Source organism: Carassius auratus, chromosome 36 (assembly GCF_003368295.1).
Source record: "Carassius auratus strain Wakin chromosome 36, ASM336829v1, whole genome shotgun sequence".
NCBI classification, from domain to species: domain Eukaryota; kingdom Metazoa; phylum Chordata; class Actinopteri; order Cypriniformes; family Cyprinidae; genus Carassius; species Carassius auratus.
In genome coordinates this window covers 10,653,790-10,678,844 of record NC_039278.1, presented here as the reverse complement: position 1 = coordinate 10,678,844, position 25,055 = coordinate 10,653,790, and the positions used below count along the sequence as shown (strand labels likewise).

The 25,055-nt window shown below is 37.6% G+C and overlaps 2 protein-coding genes across 14 annotated transcripts in view; one reads left to right on the top strand and one right to left on the bottom strand.

Annotated features, from left to right (window-relative positions):
* LOC113055227 (liprin-alpha-2) overlaps positions 1-21,976 on the top strand; it is an 82,566-nt gene extending 60,590 nt beyond the window's left edge. The window contains exons 7-30 of one of the 13 annotated variants that reach the window (XM_026221334.1): positions 759-893; positions 2,116-2,250; positions 3,649-3,732; positions 5,430-5,561; positions 6,291-6,353; positions 7,137-7,228; positions 7,391-7,523; positions 7,816-8,042; positions 10,744-10,972; positions 11,108-11,143; positions 11,381-11,511; positions 13,359-13,477; positions 13,611-13,692; positions 14,650-14,731; positions 14,925-15,125; positions 15,975-16,037; positions 16,377-16,403; positions 17,029-17,204; positions 17,293-17,390; positions 18,462-18,637; positions 18,811-18,879; positions 19,232-19,415; positions 19,681-19,777; positions 20,196-21,975. In XM_026221334.1, coding sequence (XP_026077119.1) covers positions 759-893; positions 2,116-2,250; positions 3,649-3,732; positions 5,430-5,561; positions 6,291-6,353; positions 7,137-7,228; positions 7,391-7,523; positions 7,816-8,042; positions 10,744-10,972; positions 11,108-11,143; positions 11,381-11,511; positions 13,359-13,477; positions 13,611-13,692; positions 14,650-14,731; positions 14,925-15,125; positions 15,975-16,037; positions 16,377-16,403; positions 17,029-17,204; positions 17,293-17,390; positions 18,462-18,637; positions 18,811-18,879; positions 19,232-19,415; positions 19,681-19,742 — 2,736 coding nt within the window. In that variant the 3' untranslated portion in view covers positions 19,743-19,777; positions 20,196-21,975. Of the gene's footprint in view, positions 1-746; positions 894-2,115; positions 2,251-3,648; positions 3,733-5,429; positions 5,562-6,290; positions 6,354-7,136; positions 7,229-7,390; positions 7,524-7,815; positions 8,043-10,743; positions 10,973-11,107; positions 11,144-11,380; positions 11,512-13,358; positions 13,478-13,610; positions 13,693-14,649; positions 14,732-14,924; positions 15,126-15,974; positions 16,038-16,376; positions 16,404-17,028; positions 17,205-17,292; positions 17,391-18,461; positions 18,638-18,810; positions 18,880-19,231; positions 19,416-19,680; positions 19,778-20,195 lie in introns of those variants that run through there. The other 12 variants (XM_026221332.1, XM_026221330.1, XM_026221336.1 and 9 more) reach the window with 12 other exon arrangements.
* A 288-nt stretch (positions 21,977-22,264) lies between these two features.
* On the bottom strand, positions 22,265-24,659 carry LOC113055226 (myogenin). The gene is made up of 3 exons (XM_026221329.1): positions 23,945-24,659; positions 23,057-23,162; positions 22,265-22,918 (listed from the first exon to the last, which is right to left on the bottom strand). The coding sequence occupies exons 1-3, from the start codon at positions 24,476-24,478 to the stop codon at positions 22,800-22,802; spliced, it is 759 nt and encodes a 252-aa protein (XP_026077114.1). The 5' UTR covers positions 24,479-24,659; the 3' UTR covers positions 22,265-22,799.
* Positions 24,660-25,055: the final 396 nt, after the last annotated feature.

Sequence of the window (25,055 nt, the reverse complement as noted above, 5' to 3'; positions counted from 1 at the left end):
CATGCTGTTCTTTTCCATACAACTGAAGTACATTCACTTGTCTTGTAACCAAATGTGACAAAATCCTTAAATATTGATTGCCACAGCAAGGGAGGTGCATTTTAGTGAATAAATAGCCTTCAATTTTGGTGTGTTCCTTACACAAAGTTATACAGTGACTTGAGAAACGTATTTGTATGGTGTTTGTCAGGTTATTTTTATTATTTTTTTTTGTCTTGGTTCGAGCTTGATATTGTTACCTTATTCTTTCATCTTTCATTTTATAGAAAAGAGTAGTTTAAAAGATTGTTTGTTTTTTCATATTGGTTTGTAACAAAAGGAGATTTTTTAAATTTTTCATTTTTTCGTAATTATATAAATTTACGATGTAACAAGTAGTGGCAGATTATTGTTATTATTATTTCTTTCCATATTGTAATGCACATCCAAATGTAAAAAACTGTCAAAATTCCATCCATCGGTTGTTGAAGGATGGAGGCAGATCTAAATTTGAGCTTGCAATCGATTGCAAGAAAGGGGCGGGATTTAAGGGAACTAAATGATTCAAGAAATCCAACATATGTCACCAGAGAGAAGTCTGTTATAAATAAATAAGTCATTCATGGATGAAGCATTTACAATTGGAACAATAAGATGCTTGTAGGGTTTATTTATTTTATGCTGACTTTTAGCACCTTTTACCTAAATTATTATTACTAAATTATTCCCTAGTTTTTGTTTTCTCTTACTATGTGCCTGTTCAACAGGCAATGGCACAGAAGGAGGACATGGAGGAGCGAATCACAACGTTAGAAAAACGTTACCTGGCCGCTCAGAGAGAAACCACCTCCATCCATGACCTGAACGACAAGCTAGAGAACGAGCTGGCCACCAAGGACTCACTTTACCGACAGGTACGCCAACCTTGAATCAGGCCTGTGCTGATTTGAAGTTCATTTCTAGTATGAGCTGTAGGTCAGTGCTGGTAGATGTCCCATAATGCAGTTCTGAGAGTCATGTTTTATCTGTATGTGTGCATGTGAAGGGCATGTGTTTGTCAGAGGGGTTTAATTCACCTTAAAACAGCAAAGTTGTGTTGGAATACTTCAGAATCCTTCAGCATGCTGGGAGGAAGTAGGTACTGCCCACCTGTTTTAATATCAAGATCTATCAGCTGGAGAAAGAAAGAGGATTCCCAACTTGCATGGATGTTGGTGATATCAAAAGAGAGAAATAAATAGGACATCTGGTGTTGTATAGACAGCATGAGTTTGTGAGTTTGCACTCCCCCACTTATTGGGCCAGGGGGAATTGGGCAGACCTAATGAAATGTTGTCCCAGGGCATGTGAATATTTGCAGTGGTCCTGTTTAAGCAAATGAGAATGAAAAACTGCATTACATCATATTGATATGAATGGATTTATGTAAATTACCCTTAAAAAGTTTGGGGTCAGTAAGATGTATTTATTTAAAGAAATTAATACTTTTATTAATCAAAGATGCATTAAATTGACAGTAAGGACATTCATAATGTTACTAACAGTTTGTATTCAGTTAAATGTTGTTGTATCACAGTTTCCAAAGAACTATTAAGCAGCATAATTGTTTTCAACATTGACAATAAGAAAAATCTAGCGTGCATCAAATCAGAATATAAAAATGATTTCTGAATGATTATGTAAAGCCCGAAGACTGGTCTAATAAATGCAGATCAAATATATGCACATTTTTGATCAAATATATGCAGCCTTGGTGAGCACTTGGTGAGACTTTTTCAAAAAACCTAAATATCTTATCAGCCCCAAACTTTTGAACAGGAGCGTATAATAAAATGTTGGAATTGGCTAATTAATCAAGTGTATGTATTTTGTGTGTGTTAGTACACTGGTAGATTGTTTTTATGTGCACTTATTTGTTTTGTATTTTATGTGTGCTGCTTACTATTCACATTTATGGTATATATTCTTTTGTGTTTATGTTTTGAGTTCCTTGAAACCTTGTGTGGGTCTTACCATGTAATACATCTATTGGGTATATAATATCTGTGTTTTCTACTAAAACTGGGGTGTTTATGTTGTTTACATGAATGTACACCCACTGTCTTATTTGTTTGTGTGCGCATGTCTTTTTATCAGAGCGAGGAGAAGGTACGACACCTTCAGGAATTGCTGGAGTTGGCGGATCAGCGGCTACAGCAGACCATGAGGAAGGCAGAGACTCTGCCCGAGGTGGAGGCTGAACTGGCCCAGAGAGTGGCCGCCCTCACCAAGGCCAGTACTCAATCATTTCTCCAGACAACAGCAGCAGGAAAAAAAATGAGAGTGTCACTTCGTAAGATTATTTTCTGTGAGGAAAACACCTTCTGAGACGGTGATGAAACAACATGATAAGGTGAAGAAGGACGGAAACTGACACTAAAAGATTACACAGCAGGATTAGATAAGAGATGAGCAACATAAGCTGTTTAAAAAGTGGGACTTTTTAGCCCACTGAGACATGATTTAGAGAAACATCTATAAGTTCTATGATGGGTCAGGACTCAAGACCCAAATTTGGGTTGCTGGTACGTTCTAAATTGATTATGTTTTGTAGTTTGTTAATGTTTCTATTTTGATTCTATTAGATTTTTTTATTTCAGTCTTTAAAACTTAATTTAGTTAGTTGCCAATGCAATAGGTTTCATTTAGTTTAAAATAGTTTTTTTTAAATTTTATTTCAGATTTATTTTAGTTAACGACAATGTGTTTGAAGACAGACATAACAGCTTAATGGATAAATTACACTTGTTGTATATATCATGTTAATATTTTTGGACCTATAATTTGGACAGTTAGGTAATTGATTAATTGAGTAATTAATTGAATTTACTGTCTAAATTGGGTTTTTATGGTGTTGTGTTTCCACTTGATGTCCAAAGTAAAATCTGAATCCTGAAATATGGTATCGGACCTGAAGCCTAGTGTGAGGCAATGTGTTTTCCGACGCACTGAGACAGGGTGCTCCATGGAAGTCATTATTTTTTCATCCTGTTCCAACCCTTTTTCCCATCAGTAGTGTCCTTTAAGTGTCCAAAAAAGACTAAAATATATAAATAAAAATTACAGCTCTACTGGATATAATAAAACATCAGCCATCAAACATAGGTAGAGCAGATATTTCTCTTCTACAGACTTCCATCTCCATCTCTCGCCAGTTTAGATAATCCACACTCTGTAGCAGTCACGTCTCATCTTAACATCAGCGAGAATTGTGGATGACAGTGTTTTTCTGAGGCAGCCAAATGTCTTGTCAGAGTGGCAGAGAGGCAGTGGGGTTTTGTTTATAGTCTCGCTTATGCAGATAATTAAAAATGGCAACTTGTATCATTCTCAGTCAGTGGCATCCTGTCATACACCTCATGTACCTATGATACAGATCCATGGCTGGCCTTAAACCAGATGGAGACTTTATCCTTCCTAAGATCCCATTTACTGTATATGCCATCACTGGGATATAGACATTAGCCAGAGAAGCCAAACTATACAACAATATACACAAAAAAAAGTACTTTCATGCCTCATAGCCTTATTTTCATTTTGAAAACCTCTTTTTTCTGAAATGCGAAGGGTCTAATCTGAAGGTTTTAGCCCTGCTGTTGCTCTGTACACTAATGTCAGTGTTTCCTGCAGGCGGAGGAGCGTCATGGAAATATCGAGGAGCGTTTACGCCAACTGGAGGCCCAGCTAGAAGAGAAGAACCAAGAATTGGGCAGGGTGAGGACCGGGTTGGGGCCACGACACCAACAGAAAACAGGGGTGCAGAGTGTGTCACTGATTGAAAGAATGTTGGATAGTGGAAAGATGAGATCGCTTGAAGGATGATGGAAGGGAGAAAATGGGAGAGTGTGAATAGCTTTGGTTCATTACGCTGTGTGCGTGAGGTTATTTGTTTAAGTGCACATAAGAATGAACACTGTTGAGACTCTCAGTGTTTTTTGTGTGGATGTTCATATGTGTGGCCAAAAATGTCTCCACAAAACTTGATATGAACCTACAATCTACTAGATGGTTCCTGTTAGGGAAAAGACTTAACAGTTGTTCTTAAATAAAAATAAAAAAAGTCCATAGTGCTATATTTGGATTCATTTATTTGCATGTATGCATTTATTTTAACATTTACTAGTATATTAGAAAAAAAAATGATCTGTTGATATTATTTAACAATATAATATTTTAACAATAGAATAGGAGTCAGTCGAGCTTGGTGACAGATATTTTATTTTAAAACAGTAAAAACCCTTCTTTTCTTTTTGTTTGGGTTTGAAGGATAGTCTGGATTTTAATTACAATTATATTAAAACAGTATTAGTATATGGTCCTAATTTCATAGTGTGTGTGTGTGTGCGTGTGTGTGTGTGTGTGTGTGTGTGTGTGTGTGTGTGTGTGTGTGTGGAAGACGTGTTGACCAGGCCTGCAGGCGGTGTGTTTGACCTCACTGTAGAGACTCGGAGGGCTGACCACTCTGATTAGCCTATGCTATGTGTTTTCTTGTGTTTTTTTTACACACACTACAGAGGCACACAAATATTGATAAGCTAGCACTCTTTTACAAATACACACGCATGTTGCTGCTCTGAGAATATGGGAAATTGTTTAGCCAATCTTACAGATGAATCTCCCCACCCCCAGTGAGAGCAGAGCTGTAATTGGCTGCTATATTTGGATTTTGAATAATTCATGCATGGTTAATTTCCTCCTGTGTGTGAGCTGATGGTTGTAATGACTTAAAGCAGTCAAAGAGAGTCCTTATCCTCCTTCAGACTTAATTAAACCTTGATACTTACACCTCAGACTAGCTCCAGTTCTTTCCCGACAGTCACAATTCTTTGTGTTGACTACATTTTAAAGACCACTGCCACCAAAAGAAAATTAAGATTTTGTTGCCAGGCAACTGAGTGCCCATATCCCACCGCAACTGTGTTTAAAAGTCACCACCCCTGCATTCAACTCCAAGGACCGTCATTCTTCATTTTCTAGAAAGATTATCACAAAATGAACCCTCTTAGAAACCCCCTTAAAACTGTGAGAAATTAGAATTAAACACTGAAGCAAAATGTGAACTTTCAGAGGTATCTATGTGTTTTAATTTGTAAAAAATCAGACATAAAACTCCTAGAATATGATCACAGTGCACCAGGGTGTAATACTGCCCTCTATTGGTTCATAAAAATATAGGCATCCAGGGGTGTCAAACTCAATTCATGGAGGGCGAGTTTTGTTACAACCCCTCTTCAACACACATGAAATATAGTTTTCAAATAAGCCTGAAGAACTTGATTTGTGGGATCAGGTGTGTTTAATTAGGGTTGCATCTAAACTCTACTTTTTTAAAATAAAGGTTGTTGTTGTTTCATGCTTCCCTTTTTTCTTTCTTGCTTTGGTCTTCTCTGCTCGCTCTTACTCTTACTAAGGCTCGGCAGAGGGAGAAGATGAACGAGGAGCATAACAAACGTCTGTCTGACACTGTAGACCGTCTCCTCACCGAGTCCAATGAACGGCTTCAGCTGCACCTGAAGGAGCGCATGGCTGCACTGGAGGACAAGGTATGGATTTTACCATACCCACCTGCACTTGCTGTACACATTTGACCGTTATCATCTGATGCTTAAAAAGCATTAAAGCCAAACAGCCACAAACTGACAACTGGTTTTCCAGACCTAATAACAGCAAATTATAGATTTACATGCACTTACAAGAGTGAGAGAGAAAGACATTAAGAAAATATTTTTAATTATATTTGTAATTACTTAATTTTTTCCACATTGGCAGATACAAGTCCATTTCCTTGAACATAATTACTAAGAAAATAATGTAAAAATAAATATTGAATTTTGAATGCACGTTCATCTTAAAAATTATTAAAATCATGTTATTGTTTTATATAAAAAAAAAATCTTAATGCACATTAATCTTGAGAAAGTATTGCAATTAATTCTTAAAAACATTTAAATAAAATATATATTTATATATGTCCATATTTATAGTATGCATTCATCCTAGAGAATGCACGGCCATATTTTGGAAATAGCTTGTTAAAAAATAGAGATAAAAATGCTCCCTATTCAGCTTTAATGAACAGAACCCAGTTCTTCTTTTTTTTTTTTTTTTTGAGCTGTAAGATGAGAGGACAGAACGGACCGTGACAGAATGAGTGGCCAGATGTGAAGTGACAGTCTGAAGCACCACACGGAGAGAGAGAGAGAGAGAGAATGTGCAGGTCATCTGGTCTCAACTTTGTTTTGTTTGTCTTTTTTTCTTTGTTCCCAATCAAGAATGGACTCATCCATGACCTGGAGAATTCCCAAAAACAACTGGAAGAGTTCCATCACAACAAGGTACGGTACCACTGCTCATTAATATCAGCTCATAGATCTGCAGGGCATGAGCAACAGTGTTCAAATTTCGAGGGATATCTGAGGACAGAACACAGTAAAATAAAATGCAAAAAGAAGACCATTGTTGTTGAGTGCAGATCATGGATTTATATACCAAATAATTTAATATATTGATGCACCAAAATAAAATATTAAGGGACAAAAGAGCGCGGTGCAAGCGGCTTTATGGAGGAGATAACTGAGGAGAATAACTTGTCCATGGACCTTTCTTAATTAACATCAAGATTTTAAGTTAAGATATTTATATGAACATATAAAGAAGTGTATAAGTATATATCCTGTGAATGGTCACCATTTTTTATGTTTTGCATTATTCTTAAACAGCTCTTGGCCTTTAGTATTTCAGTTTTGTAATTTCTGTGATGGCAAAGCTGAATTTTCAGCATCATTACTCCAACTTTTTTTTTATATAAATTTTTGTAACATTATAGATGACTTTGCTATAGTTGATAAATTTTATTAATCTTTACAAAATAAAGTATTCATTTATTAAAAATATAATCTCTATTTAAAAAAAAATATATATATATATATATATATATATATATATATATATATATATATATATATATATATATATATATATATATATATATATATATATATATATATATATATTGGTCTCCATTCATTTTAGTCCTTAAAGTGTGATTTTTCATTATTCTAAAAGACTTTTATTGATTCGAGATTGCTTGACTATCCAAATATTTTCTGGTTGTTTAGGAGAGGCTTATTGGTGAGATTGAGAAGTTACGGGCTGAACTCGATCATCTGAAGCGCAGGAGCGGGGCATTTGGAGACGGAACACATTCTAGGTGACATTCAGATTTAAAACGTTGATAGTATTTTGTTATATAAATAAACTAAAATATGAGCCCTATTTTAATCTGCTCATTAAAAGTGATATTGCTGTAAGCATGTGCCAGGTTAGGTGTCTGAGCCTCTTCATCTGCCTCTCTCTGTTGACCCTGTCTTAGGTCTCATGTTGGCAGTGCCACAGACCTGCGCTTCTCAGTGGTGGAAGGTCAGGGTGATCACTACTCCTCCACAGGGGTCATACGACGGGCTCAGAAAGGTCGACTGGTGGCACTCAGGGATGAACCCACGAAGGTGTCAATGTCACACTTACTGTACATCTCCATCTGTAACTGTCTTAAACCAAAACTGTTCTGACATGTAATATGTATTAACACTGGAATAAATGAAGACACTTTTGGCCTTTTTCTAAATGAATTGTTCTCTATTCTTTTCTTTTGCCTCATTGGATGTGTTCATTGTAAGTTCCAGGTTCTCTAATTCACAATAATAATGTTTAGAGAATGTCGGATCTTACTGAAACACTAATATCAGGAAGCCTGATTTGTAAAATCCTTTTTGCTCTGATCCATGTCTTTATTCCTAGATCCTGCCGATGGTGGAGCAGGATTGGGATCGCTCTCAGCCTTCCAGCTTGCGGGCGAGCCGTACTCACCTAATGGGAAGCGACACTGAGCTGTCGGACCTGGACGATGACGACCGCGAGACCATCTTCAGTTCAGTTGATATGATGTCCCCCAGCGGGCACTCAGACGCCCAGACGCTTGCCCTAATGCTACAAGAACAGCTAGATGCCATCAATGAAGAGATCAGGTTGAAATATAGACTATTAAAAAGTGACATAATATGGAAATCGTTTTGTAGTTTTGTTTTGTTTTGTTTTAGCAGCTGTATAGCATCAGACACTAGCCAATCAGCAGAACTCATTTGCATAAGTCTTAAAAATTGACCTTTCATGCAGTGTGTAACAAAGTGAAAACATCCTGCCAAGTTTTAAATCTAAAAGTGCACTGTGTATAAAGTTATTTTTCTTCACAGAAAGTCTGAATCATTGAATCTCGTCGTTTTTTTTTAAGCGAATCTCAAACCGTTTCTTGTTGACAAAAAAAATGAAACATTAGCATATTGCCCGCCCACTTGTTGGTCTTTTCGCATTGGTATGAATGAAAATACTAATTCATTCTTTCCACTAGGTGCTGCTTTGGGAGCGGTAAAAATAGCTGTTTCCCTAGTAACGCTGTACACAAAGCAGCACTGCACTCACAAACGCTGCTTTATCAGGAATTGCAGGCATGATGAAATGGAAATGAGACCAATTGGACCAATCACCGCAGATTAGCTTCACGCAAAGGAGGGGTTTTTGAAAAATGTAACGTTGAGCGAATCATTTCAGAGTTGTTAAGCAAGTACCGTATTTTTCTGACTACTGTATAAGTCACTCCTAAATATAAGTCGCATCAGTCCAAAAATACGTCATGATGAGGAAAAAAACACAAAACACAAAAACACAGCGCCATCTGGCGGCTGTAGACGGTAATGTTTTCTCTTGATTCATTTCTCTCGGTTCATGTAAAATTAATTTTTATAAATAAGTCGCACCTGGGCTATAAGTCGCAGAACCAGCCAAACTATGAAAAAAAGTATTACTTATAGTCCGGAAAATACAGTAATGTAAAAATAAATTGATATTAGAAGACAATAAACGTTTTTTTTTTTACCTTTCAATTCAAATCAAAGTACCTTTCATAACCCACAATAGGGGCACTTTAAAGGTACAGTAGATATAATAGGCTGTTTAATTGTATTATTATTTTTTTTGTTGTTGTTGACGAAACCCTGACTAATGTTATAAAGAAATTATAATTTGTTACAAAAGTGTTGCATATAGACCCTTTAACTGCTGCCAGCTTATGACACCGTATTAAAACAGTAGAAAGTTCCTTTAACATTTCCGGGTTACACTATACAGTGCTTGCTTAAGTATATGAATGCTTCAAATCTGACATTTCTTGTGACTTGCATGAAATCGAATCATCTGCCTCGGGCATCATCAGCTTAGATCCCTGAAATGCCATATTCATTTGTCTTATTGATCTGAGCTTGTGCCAGAATGAGTTAGGCCCTGCATGCAGACTAAAAGAGCACCTGCGTGTCTCTGTGCTCCGGCGGCCTACAGATATAACAAGATCTGTAACAGAAACTGTCAGCCAGGCCAAAAACTTCAGTCTCCATCCAAACAGTGCTTTGAAGCTTGTTCTGATACCGAGCTGTCTGGATTCCTTTCAGCAGCATAAAGCACTTGCGGTAGACCATCTGTCATATATGACAATATTTGTGGGTCTGCAAGTTTAATATGCCCATCACACAGATTGATTCCGAGTTTTGGATGAATATAAATGCCAGACAATAGCAGCGCTATCACCTGAATTGTGCTGCGTTGTGCAGATAGTGATGACCCACAACCTGAGCTGTGGCTTAAACTCTTAAAGGGTTAGTTCAACCAAAAATTAAAATGATGTCATTAATGACTCGCCCTCGCTCATGTCCTTCCAAACCGTGAGACCTCCGTTTATCTTTGGAACACAGTTTAAGATATTTTAGATTTAGTCTGAGAGCTTTCTGTCCCTCCATTGAAAATGTATGTACAGTATACTGTCCATGTCCAGAAAGGTAATAAAAACATCATCGAAGTAGTCCACGTGACATCAGAGGGTCAGTTAGAAGTTGTTGAAGTATCAAAAATACATTTTAGTCCAAAAATAACACAAATTTCGACTATTCAGCATTTTCTTTTCTTCCGGGTCTGTTGTGAGTGCATTCATTTGTGTTATTTTTGAACCAAAATGTATTTTCGATGCTTCAACAAATTCTAACTGACCCTCTGATGTCAACATTTTTGGGGGAACTATCCCTTTAAGGGATCGACAGAATATGCTTCCACTGCATGTATATTAACATACATCAAGAGGAGACATTTTCGGCCTTCATTTTCTTTAAAGGCTCAATACATTACTATGAATACATGAACTATAAAGCTATTAATAATGCATTTTTGGTTTCAAAGTTAATTCTAGCCACCATTATAATATAATGTATATTATATAGTATGTAGTATATATTATATACATAATCATATATGGTTACACATTATACACTTAAATAAGGCATACAGTTGTGTGTCACATGTTTTAATACACTATTTAAAAGTAGAACTTTTAAGGATTCTACAATCGCAGGATCACGGATGTCCCTACTGCTCTTCAGACCCACTTATGATTTGACTTTGGCTTTGATTTGTAGTGTATTCTGCAGAGAGAATGTACTGTCTGGGGATTCGGGTATGTGTTTTAAACTTTTAAAGGGATGGTTTACCCAAAATTTCAAACTACCACATGATTTTCTCACCCTCAGTCCATCCTAGGTATGGGGGGGGTTGGTGAAAAAAGGCCTTCTGGAGTGAATTAATGCTATTCTTGCCATCCAGGTGCTGAGTCGCTCTTTCCTTCTGTTCCAGAATGATCCAGGTAGAGAGAGAATCAGCAGATCTCCGGGCAGATGAGATTGAGAGTCGAGTGAACAGTGGCAGCATGGATGGCCTCAACGTGACACTGCGGCCACGCTCCTCTATCCCCACCTCCGTCACCGCCCTCTCTCTGGCCAGTTCATCGCCTCCCGTTAGCGGCCGATCCACACCCAAACTGACTTCCGGTTCAGCAGCCCACGAATTGGGCATCATGACCCTGGTGATACTTGCTTTACATTGCAATGCTTTTACTTTGTGATAACCCTGTTAAAACACCTTTTTCTAAGACTGACAGCACTAAATCATCTGTCACCTTGCACTTTCCTTTGTCTCTTTATTCCTGCTAACACTTCAGCCTAGTGATTTAAGGAAACATCGCAGACAAGTGGCTGTAAGTGTCATACATCTCTTAATGACTTCACTGAATATTTACTTGCTTGTGCTAATTCAGTGTGTGTGCATTAGATCGTGAGGATGAAAAATATGAACTTAATATGAAAGTGTGTGTGTGTTGATTTCTAGGTGACTAAGTATTGATGAGTTTGTGTTCAGGGATATGAGGGAAATGTCATTTGTTTTTTGCACGAGGCGATATCCAGCTGATTTAGTTTGAGTGTTTTTGTCCCAGTCCCCTGTGGAGGCCCGAGAGGACAAGACCACCATCAAGTGTGAGACGTCGCCCCCTTCCTCCCCCCGCAGTCTCAGACTAGACCAGATGAACTTCGCTCAGCTAACAGGAAGCCTTGAGGATGGCCGAGGGTAAACGCATAAACAAATCCACAGACAATCACATCTCAGGTGTTGGTGTTAATAGATCCCTCTCTGATTGGATTAGACATAATTTTCCCTGCAGGAACACTTGAGGACAAGTGAGAGTGTTATAGAGATTTTCCCACACACTCTCAACTGCTCTTGAGACTATGGGTCTATAAACTAGTTAATTTCTGTCAGCTTGCCTTTGTTCAAGTCATATGTGACCCACATTTGTTCTGTAATACACCTCCAGGTGTGTCATGCGCAATACCCCACAGGCTTGTGAGCCAAGCAGACCTTAAATCTTTGAAAATATTTTGATTATTATAGGTTAAAAAAATAATAATAATAATTGCTTGTCTAAACCACATTCATGTGTATTAATCTTAGTTCATATTATATATGTACTAATAATATATGTACTAATCTTAATCTGGTAAAAAAATAAAAAAAATCTTCAATTAAATTGCACCAACTGCAGATCATTTCTAACTTTCTATCATATTTATTTCGTTTTAAGCGTGTAAGTATATTTGGTTAATAGAACAAAGGGTTAAAGATGCTGTTTTCCATAGAGCTTTTACATAAATGCTGCTCTTTTAAATGTTCTAGATATTCCTGAACAAAAATGCATTACAGTTTCTACAAATATATATATATATATATATATATATATATATATAAGGTCAAATCAGCATATTAGAATGATTCAGCTTTAGCATAGTGGGAATGAATTACATTTGAAAACATATTAAAACAGAAAAGTTCTCTTTTAAATTGTAATGATATGTAACATACATACTTTATTTTTAATCAAATAACTGTACCCTTGGTTAGCATTGGAGACTTCTATTAAAAGCATTCAAAAATGTACTTGCCCCAAACTTTTGAATATTAGTATAAATTTTATAAATAATACTTATATTTATACTTATATTTATATATATACTTATATTTATCAGATCATATATTATTTATAATATCATGAACTACTATGGGTATTGTCGAATACTAATAATACTTTTGTAGTCTGGCTCATTTAATTTAAATAAGACATTCTGAAGATGTCCTGCACACTCAGACTAATACAAATTGACTTGAATCAAAGCAAGAAATCAAACCTGATGTGCATTTTTTCATTCTCTCTCTGTCCTTCCTACTCCCACATTTCTGGGATTTAAACTGCATCTCAAAGCAGCCCAGCTCTATCAAGATTTAATGCTTTACACAAATGTATGGTGATGTCAGGGGAGGAGTGATTTCATTACAATGGATTTGGCTTCGGTAACTCTGACAGTCCATCAGCGTTTGTGGGTCTAAACAGTATGACAAACTGCTCAGAAATGTAAAAGTACTTGATAATCGAGACTGTTTAGGTTTTTAAGGTATTTAAAATAAAAGTAGTATAGTAGAATGGATTTTTATTTATTTATGGTTGTGTCCACACACTGCTAAGACACTTTTATATGCAAACAACAGTAAAAGTGAATTTTGCATCCACTTTAAAGCATTCAAATCTTGCAGTTATTAAGGGCACCAAGCCTGACCTCTATTACTGTTTCTACAGCCCTTTAAGGTATAGTCCACCCAAAAATCTCATCATCTACTCACTCTAATGTCAACCCAAATCTGTATTCTGACTAAGCAATATTGTATTTTATTTTTTCCAAATAATGGAAGTTGGTGGGTACAAAATTCTTTATATGTTCCACAGAATAAAAAGTCATTCAGGTTTGGAAAGTCACGAGTGAATGATGACAGAATATTCATTTATGGTTGGAGTGTCCCTTTAAGATGCTTTAAGCCACACAATGTCTCTCTTTCTCTCACTTTCTCTTTCTCTCTCTGTTTAGGGGCAACAAAAAGAAAGGCATAAAGTCCTCTATTGGCCGTCTCTTTTTCAAGAAGGAAAAAGCACGTTTAGATCAGCCTTTGAGCAGGGACGGCCAGATGACGCCACCTGTCATTCCAGGTATCAAGAATCAGGCACATGCACATTCCATGCAGGAAATGTCTTGTTTTTATTACTTTTACAGAGAACTATCAAAAAAAGAAGACTGAATAATTCTTAACTAACTGCATTTTATTATGTTGTGACACTTGAGATTTTGAGATGGGCATTGGAGATACCATGACCTTGAGCAAACTGGGCACACAAGCAGAGCGAGACCGCAGGATGAAGAAAAAGTAGGTCCTCTCTGCTTTATCACCCTGTGATTCTCACTAATACAGATCCTTCACCCTGATGCCCATCAAATCACCCTGAGACATTCACTAATTGGACCTAAACCTTATTACAATTACACAGCTCAATTAAAGCAAATGACCAATCATTTGGATGGCAGAGTGCCATTTCCTGCAGATAAACAAGTTACAAATAACACATATTAGTAGACTAATAACGTGGCCTCATTTAAGTCTACTTTACCATCTTGTAGAGTCTGTCCTCATCTCCACATCTTATCTCTGTCCCCTGACCATTAGCGTGACAGAAGAAAATAGGTGTCCTAATTAGCACCTGCCACGTGGATGAGTTTGTGTGTGTGTGCGTGTGTCCATTTTGGCAATGCTCTAAGAACAACATGAGCTTCTTGTTTGGGAGTTAGATGAGGAAATTGGATAGCCTATGCAGTCTAATAAAATAACTAATGTTTGGAGAATAGCCTAGTGCTATTTTCCAATACAATAAAAATAAGTTAATAATAATTGATCGAATTAATAAAAGTATAAATTTTACAAATAAGTAAATGAATAAGACTTGAGTAATGGCTGCTGAATATTCAGCTTTATTTTTATTTTAAATTGTAATAATATTTCACAATATGAATTATTAATAATAAATCTTACAGAGCTTAAATTCAAAATGTTAGTGTATATAATAAACACTTTTATTTTTTTGATTTGATTTGATTTGATTTGAACCTAGGTCCACTTTCATGCTAAATATATAGTATCAATAACATTAAAACATTAATACATTTGAATGACTCCAGACTTTTGCATGGAAGTGTATATCATCCAGAATTGATATTAAAATAATGTTTAACCACTTCACTGTATGCTTCATATGTTCAGACTGACTGAGATTGATGTCTCTGGGGTTATATTTGCTCTAAGCTCTGACCTTTCTTTGTCTGCAATCAGACATGAACTGCTGGAGGATGCTAGGAGGAAAGGGCTTCCTTTTGCTCAGTGGGACGGCCCAACTGTGGTCTCCTGGCTCGAGGTACAAAGACGTCAGCCGTTGTCCCTCCCACTGTGCAGTAATGAGCACAGCACTCATGATCTCCATGATTATAATCACACAAATCATGGGGGGGAATACGGATAACAATAATTATGATAATTACTTACTCGCTCTGATGATGATGGAGATAATGAAGATGCATCTTGACGTTCTTCTCTCTGACATCCTCCAGCTGTGGGTGGGCATGCCAGCTTGGTACGTGGCAGCGTGTCGTGCCAACGTGAAGAGCGGTGCCATCATGTCAGCACTATCAGACACAGAGATTCAGCGAGAGATCGGCATCAGTAACCCACTGCATCGGTTGAAGCTGAGGCTAGCCATTCAAGAAATGGTGTCACTGACGAGTCCGTCAGCTCCTCTCACCTCACACACAGTAAGAGCTCTGTCCTTAAACTGCTCATCTTCATATAAACAGTCTCAAACTGAAAACAAATATGAATCAGACGTTAGTCAGTGCTAGTCCCGTCACGGTCTCATTGCTATGGTTTAGAGATAAATCTATTTTTTTTAATAATTATTAATAATTAATTCATTATAATAATTGTATAAAATCATAGTAATTGTATATTTTATTTAACTGTTATTTTATAATGAAATAATATTCATAATAGCAGTTTGTGCAGAAATATATTTAATATATTGTTGTAAAATGTATTTTAATCTTTTATAATAATAATAATTAAAATAATTGATTCAGTTATAGTAATTGTATTATCTAATTATTATTTTGATCATTAGTTATATAAAATAATTATATAAAATAAAAATGTATAATTAGTGTAATATATATATATATATACGTGTGTGTGTGTGTGTGTGTGTGTGTGTGTGTGTTTTATATAAAATTATTAATTTACAAATAATAAATTATTTATAATTATATAATTTATAGTAATCAGAATAATTGTATGATAGTTTTTATATAAAATAAATTTTATTAATGAAATCGTCTTTTTTTTTTACAAAAAAATATAGTTCTAAAATGTGTTTTGTTTTATTTAAACATTAATAAGTTCTTGGTGATTTTGGTCCCAATTCAGGTTAAAGTGGGCATGTGTACACCTATTACATACATGGAAAATAATTCCCTAGCGGGTGTTAGTAACACGACTGCCAACTGGACCTGCTTGCCTTAAAGGGATTGAGCTGTAAAGGTGTTTATGAGTACTGTGCCATTTGTGATCATTTTTTTGTGCGTCTGTGCCTCTTTTTCTTTGTTCAGTCTTCCGGAAACGTGTGGGTGACTCACGAGGAGATGGAAAACATGGCAACCTCGACCAAAATGGTTAGTCCATCTGGGTGACTCCCTTGTGCCTGTGGTGCCATGCATATGCCACGCTTCCGCAGCCCTCACAACCCCCAGCCTGCTGCCCCTGAATCCACCCCCATCCTCCCCAAAGAGTGCGCTTATTAAACCTTTTTGCATGTTTTTGTGTGATTGTCGTCCTGCCGCTTTGCAAAATGATTTCATATTTAACCGCATTTGCAATAAATGTTGCCTAGTAACAACCACAGACGCTGTTGCTTGGTGTGCACTTCATCTACTCTGACTGGACTGAGCTTATTTAGCTGGAAGAGAGCATTGTTAACCCTCTCCTCTGTGCTCTAACATGCTGTCTGACAGGAGAACGAGGAAGGAAGCTGGGCTCAGGTGAGAAAGGGCAAACAAGAGCCTTCCAATGACTTCCTTTATGTGGTTTTCACTTTCTATTACCGTATTTTCCGGACTATACTTTTTTCATAGTTTGGCTGGTCCTGCGACTTATAGTCAGGTGCGACTTATTTATCAAAATTAATTTGACATGAACCGATAGAAATGAACCAAGAAAAAACATTACCGTCTACAGCCGTGAGAGGGCGCTCTATGCTGCTAAATGCTCCTGTAGTCTACGCTGAGCCGAATAAAGCACCCTCTCACGGCTGTAGGCGGTAATGTTTTCTCTTGGTTCTTGGTTCTAAATAAAAGCGACTTATAGTCCAGTGCGACTTATATTTGTTTTTTTCCTCATCATGACGTATTTTTGGACTGATGCGACATATACTCAGGTGCGACTTATAGTCCGAAAAATACGGTAAATGTAAAAGTCCTTTATTAGCTTGGTATGTTTATGGCGTAGGAAAAACAAAGAAAGTTTTTGTCCGATTTTCATATGAAATTGAGTGAAAATTCAAATTTGTAATGGAAATTTCTGCAGATATCATTAAAAATTACTGAAATAAACCCATATAAGATTCATTTATAGGCACAGTAAAATTATATCTCTGTTCTTCCTCAGACACTGGCGTATGGTGACATGAACCACGAGTGGATTGGGAATGAGTGGCTGCCCAGTCTCGGCCTGCCTCAGTACCGCAGCTACTTCATGGAGTGCTTAGTAGATGCTCGTATGTTGGACCACCTAACTAAGAAAGATCTGCGAACTCATCTCAAGATGGTGGACAGCTTCCACCGGTAAATGATTGTAGTGATTGCTCATTTTTAACAACCACAGTGTGAACCAGACTTTGTATGGACTGCTAAATTCATTACATCCCGACAGGGCTAGTTTGCATTACGGCATCATGTGCTTAAAAAGGCTGAACTATGACAGGAAGGAGCTGGAGCGAAGAAGAGAGGATTTTCAACATGATCTCAAAGGTATGAGAAATTATCAATGCACACTCTGGATTCATTTCTTCTAAGTTACGAAGGGAAGAGCACTATCTAGTGGCCGTACCTGTTATCCACATTTTGATTGCAGGAATGTTTGAGGTCAACAGCTGAGCTTTTTAGTGTCAAATCCATTTAAAGGCACGGTCCCCAGTTGAACTTCAGCATAACACATGAACTTGACACAGCTGTCGCAGCTTTTTTAAATCTTTCGTCTTCATAAAGACACACGCATTAACTGCTTAAGACACACACACACTTAAGTATATCATGCACAGGATAGTACAAACAGAAAGCAGGCTAGCCAGCTGTGAAAAATGATCACACTATACATATACTGTAACCTAAACACAGATTTCCAGTGCTGTTATAAACACAGAGCCAAACTTGTTTTAATGTTTTGTGCATGAGTTAGAGGTGGTCTTATATCACAGTATAAGTCATTTTAAATCACAGAAACTGTGTATAACAATACATGTTGTTGAGAATACAATATTTTGATATGTTTTATAGCAGGAGCTCCCAAATCCTTTCTCACCCGAGCCCCTAGATGTAAAATATTTCCTTGAAGTATCCCCTGAGATTTTAAGTTCATATTTCAATCAATGACACATTCACATTCATGGTTCTCTGATATCAGTTATTGGTCACATAACATGCAAGTTAATAGAATATCTAATGTTTTTTAAGTAAGTGTCTTAATTTGATTTTATAGACTTTTGGGATTTTTTTCAATTGTGACTATTCCTGCCCTCATTAATTATTATTATTATTAATATCGTCGTTGTTGGTGTTTAACCATGATTTACAAAAATGAAGACAGAAATTGTTGTGAATTACAATTGTACTGTAAAATATTATATTATTGTAATTTTATTTGAAAATACAAGTTACCATACTAATCATGACAATCCTCAGGGGTTCACGAATGGAACCTCTGTACATTATAGAAATAATATAGCTCTATAATGGAAGTCATCTGAGTCAGTTTAATATGAATCCAATGAACCATTTTGTGTCTAGCTGAGGAAATGGCAAATGCATGCACTGTTGTCCCAGATACCCTGGTGTGGACCAATGATCACGTGATGCAGTGGATTCAGAATATCGGTCTGAAAGAGTACAGTAATAACCTGCTGGAAAGTGGTGTACATGGAGCTCTCATTGCCCTGGATGAGACGTTTGACTTCAGCAGCTTGGCCCTCATTCTACAGATCCCCATGCAGAACACTCAGGTGAGGAGCCACACAGCTGTTAAAAAGCAGATTAAAGCCACTAGCTGCTCCATACCTGCTTGCCATTCTTGGGGAGCACTTACCTGATGTTCTAGCATACAAAACTCACTCAGCTGACATGGAGGTTCAGCATACTGGGGGTCTTTCCAAAGTCCTGTATCTCTGTCTTCCAGGCCAGGCAGATTCTGGAGAGGGAATTTAATAACCTCTTAGCATTGGGAACTGATCGACGCCTGGAAGAGGTTGGTAAACATTTGGATTCTAGTTGAATTTCAGCTAAAAAAAAATCATGGAATTTTTAGAGGTCACTAGAAGTAAATTAGTCATAGTCTATTTATGTATGTTTTCTAATGAAGCCAAAAGCATCAGACTAAGACTATCATAGTAATATAACTAATGATTTTTTATTTATTTTTTAACTGTTGTCTTTAAAATTTCACGATGTACTGTTTATGTACTTTGGTCAGCACTGGTCAGAATTAGCTATGATACTGACTTCTCTGTTGCCATATATGAAATAATACAGATGTTGATGCAGTAGTAGTTTTGAACAGCAGCTTAACCCAGTTATTGTGATGTCATCCGTTTCAACAGAGTGATGACAAGTCATTCCGAAGGTCTCCATCGTGGCGTAAGCGCTTCAGGCTGAGAGAAGGCCAGGGCCTGGGTATGATGCAAGGATCCATAGAGACTCTTCCCGCTGGCTTCCACCTCAACACCATGTCCATGTCCATTCCCCCCTCTATGGCTGTACCCAAGAAACAGCTGCAACCAGAAGGTAGTAAGGGGTGGGGGGCAGGGTGTTTAACAAGGGTGAAATGAGTACAGCATTGCCATTAGCACATTGCTTTTTAATGGTTGCACTATAGTACTAACAAGTAGTGTCATTGCTAACTCTTTTACAATATACCATACAAAACTGCAAAACGTGTGCATATTGACTGCGAAAGCATGTGTTTAAAGTGACTAATATTAATGGCACAGGTCAGGGTCCTCTAGTTTGTCACTGCATGTTTTCTCCCTTCTGTGTCTCTGTGGTTCAGCAGCCGGTCCCCCGGCCCCTCAGAGACTAGACCCCTCAGCTGTCAGGACTTACTCCTGCTAACTTGCTTTTACTAATCACTGCACTCACGCTAACAGGTAAGCTGTTCACTACAGCCTCCCAGCTCAGCTGAAGATGTTTAATGATGCGCAGATGCTTTGTTTGTTTGTTTTTTACTTTTCGTCCAGTACACGAATGGACAGTTTTCTTTTCGAGTGTATGATTGCAAAGCTTAAGTGGCATAAACCTCTATAAAACAGAATTGAATGAAAGTTCATACACTAGCAGCCACCTAATGTAGTAACCAATCAGAACATCATCTGCTATGCTGCAACCGCATAACAGCAGCCTTACATCCGTAAAGCATTTTTTCTTATTTCATTTATATATATTCAGCCTCATGGATTATATGAACATGAACCCATGACCGTTTTTATTCAAGTATATATTGATTTTGTTTGATTATGAGGTATTTAAATGTCACATTTTATAATTATGACTTTATTTCCCTGCCAGTGCATTCCCACTACCTGTACGGACATATGCTTGCGACCTATCGAGAATGAAAAATGCCAAAATCTGGGGACACCTTGAAGGGATGAGGGAAGGGCTAACCTCCCCCTTTCCCCTGTCCTGAACAACAACAGAGCTTTCTTGGACACCGTGCAATAGAGGGGGACAGAAAGATGGATTCTGAACTCTGAGCGTGTGAGACGCATAGCAGCAGTTAAGGAGAAATCTCCTCATACCAGTCGTTTCCCAGTTATCCCAGTTATATAGTCTTTGTGGTGGTCGTACTTAACTGCTGTACTTGGCCCTGTAGTCTGTCAGTGCTAGTCTGCTCATTTGGGTGTGCCATTGGCATTTTACTGTGTAAGGCTTTCTCCCCTTCGGTTATGCAAGATATTAATCAACGTCTCTGTATATATATATAAAAAATAAAAATTAAAAATGCTCTTATGTTTTTTATGGAAATATATATCAGACTTGTATATGGAGATGAATATATCATGAATTTGAAAGTTGTGACTGTTTCCTGTCAGTTAGACAGCTCAATCTGCTAAAATGGTGTTGTAGTCGATGTCTTACACCAGGGAAGACGGGAGAAATGTGTGTTTGTGTTCACATCAGCAGTGCTTATCTACGTAATACACTTTCAGGACTTTAAGATCGTATAAAGCCATGATGCTAAATATCGTCGTGCATCACGGAAAGCAATAGACTTCAGTCCACTTAGCATCAGGAGAAAAAAGATTTCCAGCATGTACCGTAGGACCTGCGAACAAACGTGTGATCTCTCCGCCACTTGAAATTCAGCATCACAACGGGAGCAGCCTACCTACCAAACTGGTGAAAAGCGCCTGTCAGTCTGTTGGGCATTTGTTCTTTTTTTAAGACAGTATTTTCTGTAATTCACAGGATGTATTATGCTATTGTGGCAGCTACTGTACTGTGTGAAAATGTGTGTATGTGTATTATGAGTGTTACACAATGCTGACAAATCATGTTCTTACTTTAAGAATTGCTCTCAATTAAAAAAAAATATATACTAATATAAGTGACTGTTTTTTCATTTTATACACACACAAAAAGAAATACATTGTCATTCTTAAAATGATTCTATCCTGTGAATAGTATGATTGATGGTCAAGTCTTGTTTGTTCTGTGTGGGTCACTGTTGGCATTAGGGCGTCTGGTGGAGCATGCATGCCACTAAACTTGACAATCACTGTAGCATCTATTGCCTCTCTTTCTTTCTCACTCTCAATCATCATTACCACAGATCTAAAGGAATATATCACTAATCGAACTCTTGAACTTGAAGTCCTGAGGTGTGCTGCTCTTTTTTTAAGGCTCTATCTGCCAATTGTGCCTAGCCTCTCACAGCCATTTTAGTTGATTCTGCTTAATTTTAATGCCTCGTTAATGTTCAGCGTGCTCGCTGAATATCTGTTTGAAAACTTGGTGGCTTGCTTGGAAAAAAAAAATGCCTTGATGAGGACCAAGCATTCATACAATGTCAAGACGTTCCCCTGATGCAATGGTGGTGGAGTAACTGAAGCCTCTTGCTTTGCAGCGTGTTCTCCTGTGATGCTCATTTTTACGCTAATTTGTTTCTGTAGCTTTTGACAGTAATGTGAACTGTAAAACAGGTGCAGGTCTCTCTCTCTTTCTGTCTAGCCCCTTCACAAGCTCTTTCTCTTGTGTGTGCATGTAAGGTTTAATGTGTGTGTAAATAGCTGATTTATGTATATAATTTTGTATAGACTAGATGCAGATTCCACACAAGTGAGATTGTTTTCTTTTGATGTGATGTTTGTTTAGTACTGCTCAGATACTGTTGAGGTTTTTTTTTTTTTTTTTTCACTTTCAATGTAAAAAGCGGTCACAAATCACTAATTATATATGAATATATCAAATAAATATTGACCATTTCATGGATTTTTATTTGTGTTTTTAGTGCTGTCATGCACAGAAGCCTAAAACTGAGGCATACAGTATTTGAGAGATGGACAGGAATGCTGGGAAAGTACTTTCCAACAAAACGACAATTCGATGATGAAATCAGCAAAGGACAAAGAAAATGAATATATACAAATACACGTCAATCTTTATTATAAAAATCAAATAAATTATTCCAAACACACTGAAAAAATACAAAATAAAATAACAAAACCACACTGTAGAAAACAGGAACATATTTACACGGCTGGCGTTCGGAACTAGTTTAAATTAAGCAGAAATTGGTCAAAGCCAGAAGTAAAACATTGGACCCACAAAATGTTTTGTTTTCGTTGGTAAGCATAAAGCACACACAAACAGAATGAAAAATAAAGGAATCGAGAGGGAAAAAGGACAAACTATTAAATTATGAATCCGCCTGTCTGAATGTCGTATGTTTCGGCAGGAATTAGGCTGATCTGTAATTCGTTCTTATTCCCACAGAGATGAGAAACATTTGGAAATATAATCTATGGACCTCAATGTTTGTCTGGAAATTAAGCCCCCAAGGCTTTTATGACTTTTAAAAGGTTCTTAATTCACCCTGGGTGTTATAGATAGTGCTGTTATGGTCAGTGAAAGGTGGTCTGAGCATGACATTTGTGTCACCCTCCACATTTATTTGCTTATGTCCACTGAGTAGGGGACTGGAGTCACCTCTGTTCCCGTTATGCTGTCCACAATAGACGTCAGAGACCTCAGGTTGGTTTGCTCTGAGGAGTTGTCATTCAGGAGATCTGAAAAATTAGAGAGCACTGTCACATGTTTGCCAGGCAAGTCGTTCATTCCTCTTTTATGTAAATAAGAACACTTTTATGTGGCTTAATGGATGTTTTCAAATGTCAGGCTAGTTAGTGTAGATGTGGTGGTCTTACCCTCGTGGGTGGAGCTGTAGGTGGGGGCACAGTGCTCAGACGCACTGCTCCACTCTGGACTGCTACAGCAGGTGCTGCCAGAGCCCTGATCGCTAGAGGACGGCACCTGTTACACACAAACACACACCACTGTCAGTCACATCACCAGCTATCCCACATCTCCCTCACAACCAGCCATGAATCAAGCTCTGCACCCAACAACCCATCACCCTTTACACATTTGATTGAACATTTTCTATTATATATAATATATATCATATCTATATATTAAACCTTCAAACTGTAGGACAGTTTTTGAAAACGTAAATACATGGCACTTAATTTATTTAAATAAAATAACTATTTTTTTTCTGACTTTACCAAGATTTTGACAAATATTCCCAATTATTAAATCGATGAGAAAATCTAGTTTAGTTTTATGTTTTAATTTAATTTAAATTTAAAAAATCTAAGTATTCTGCATTTATTCAGCATTCCATTTCTGACTTTACCGACATCTTGATAAATAATCTCAATTAATTTATGTATGATAAAATCCATACTTTTTCTTATTTTCAGTTTAAATAAATGTATTCTTTTTCTTCTTTTTTTTCTTTTTTAGCAATACATGCTGCATTTCTGACTTTACTGTCATCTTGACAGATATTCTAAGATATTCTCAGTGAATGAATGACAAAATATAACTGAAAAGGTTGAATTATTTGTGGGTGTTTCTGAATGGGTTAATTTTCAATAGAAAAATAAATTCATTACATACCCACAAAATTATACATTATATTTAAAGAGCACCTGTTTAATTAATGTGAAGCACATTCCAATAACTCCTGTTTGATAGCATGCAGTATATGACATTGGACACCTGCCCCTGATTCCCTGAGCTTCACTCACCCCTTGAGGAGCTGTGGACCTGTAATGCAGGTTTCCCTGCTGATGTTCCTGCTGGTTGAGAGAGCTGACCAGTGCCTGGAGTCTCTCGATGTACTGGATGGCGCTGCGCAGGATTTCCACCTTAGGCAGCCTCTGGTTGGGATTCATGAGCGTGCTCCTCTTAAGAGCCTCAAAGGCCTCGTTGACTTTCTTCAGCCTCCTCTTTTCCCTCATAGTGGCGGCTTTCCGTCTGTCCATGGTCACCGACTTGCGCTTACACACCTTGCAGGCCCAGGGCAGACACTGACCCGGACAGTGCTGCTGCTCCTGAGGAGACATGGACAGACCGAGGCTAGAAGATGGAGACGGTTTGTCCTCCAACCCAACTCCATTTGACAGCAGCCTTCCGTCTCCACACAAGCCCAACATGGAGCCTCGGTCCTGAAATCCTGTTTGGTCGAAGCCTCCAGTCACCCTGGACTGGAAGAAGTTATCGCCACCTTCGTAAAAACGCTGGTCTGCGAAGAAGTATGGGTTGGTCTCAAAAAGCTCCATATCTTGCTGAAACTAGAGTCCACCGGCTCTTCTCTGTCTTCTCTGAAAGTGTTATAGGTCCTTCGCGGTTCTTGCGAGAGTGTGTGGGTGTTTCCCCCCGGAGCTGAGCTCGTGCTGAAGAAGATCTGTGGACGACAACTGCTCCGCACCAACTGCAGTGGTGGCATTTAAACTCTCTGCCTGGTGTTAGATCAGTAGGTTAAATATAGCCAGGGCTCTGAGAAACCTGACCCTGCGTTTAGCTGTTGCCACACATCTAAACTTTACATCTCTTTTCATTCCCCAATCTTCTGGGGATTTGGGACCGGTTCGCTTCAAGAACGGCGTCAGGCTGCTGTTGAAAGTCCAGGAACATGATCTGGTGCCATGGAAATCAAACAGACTACAGCAGAAATGAAAGATCCACTATGGCTCCTTCATTAACTGATCTAAATCCTTGTCAGACAGTATCACCTTCTCTTCTAAAGCTGAAAAATGTGTTGTCACTTTTTTTGTATTATTAACAGTTCATTGTCTCTGTAGCTTGGCTGGAGCAATTCTGTACTGAGGTTGTCTTTTTGGAAAAAGCTTAAGATAA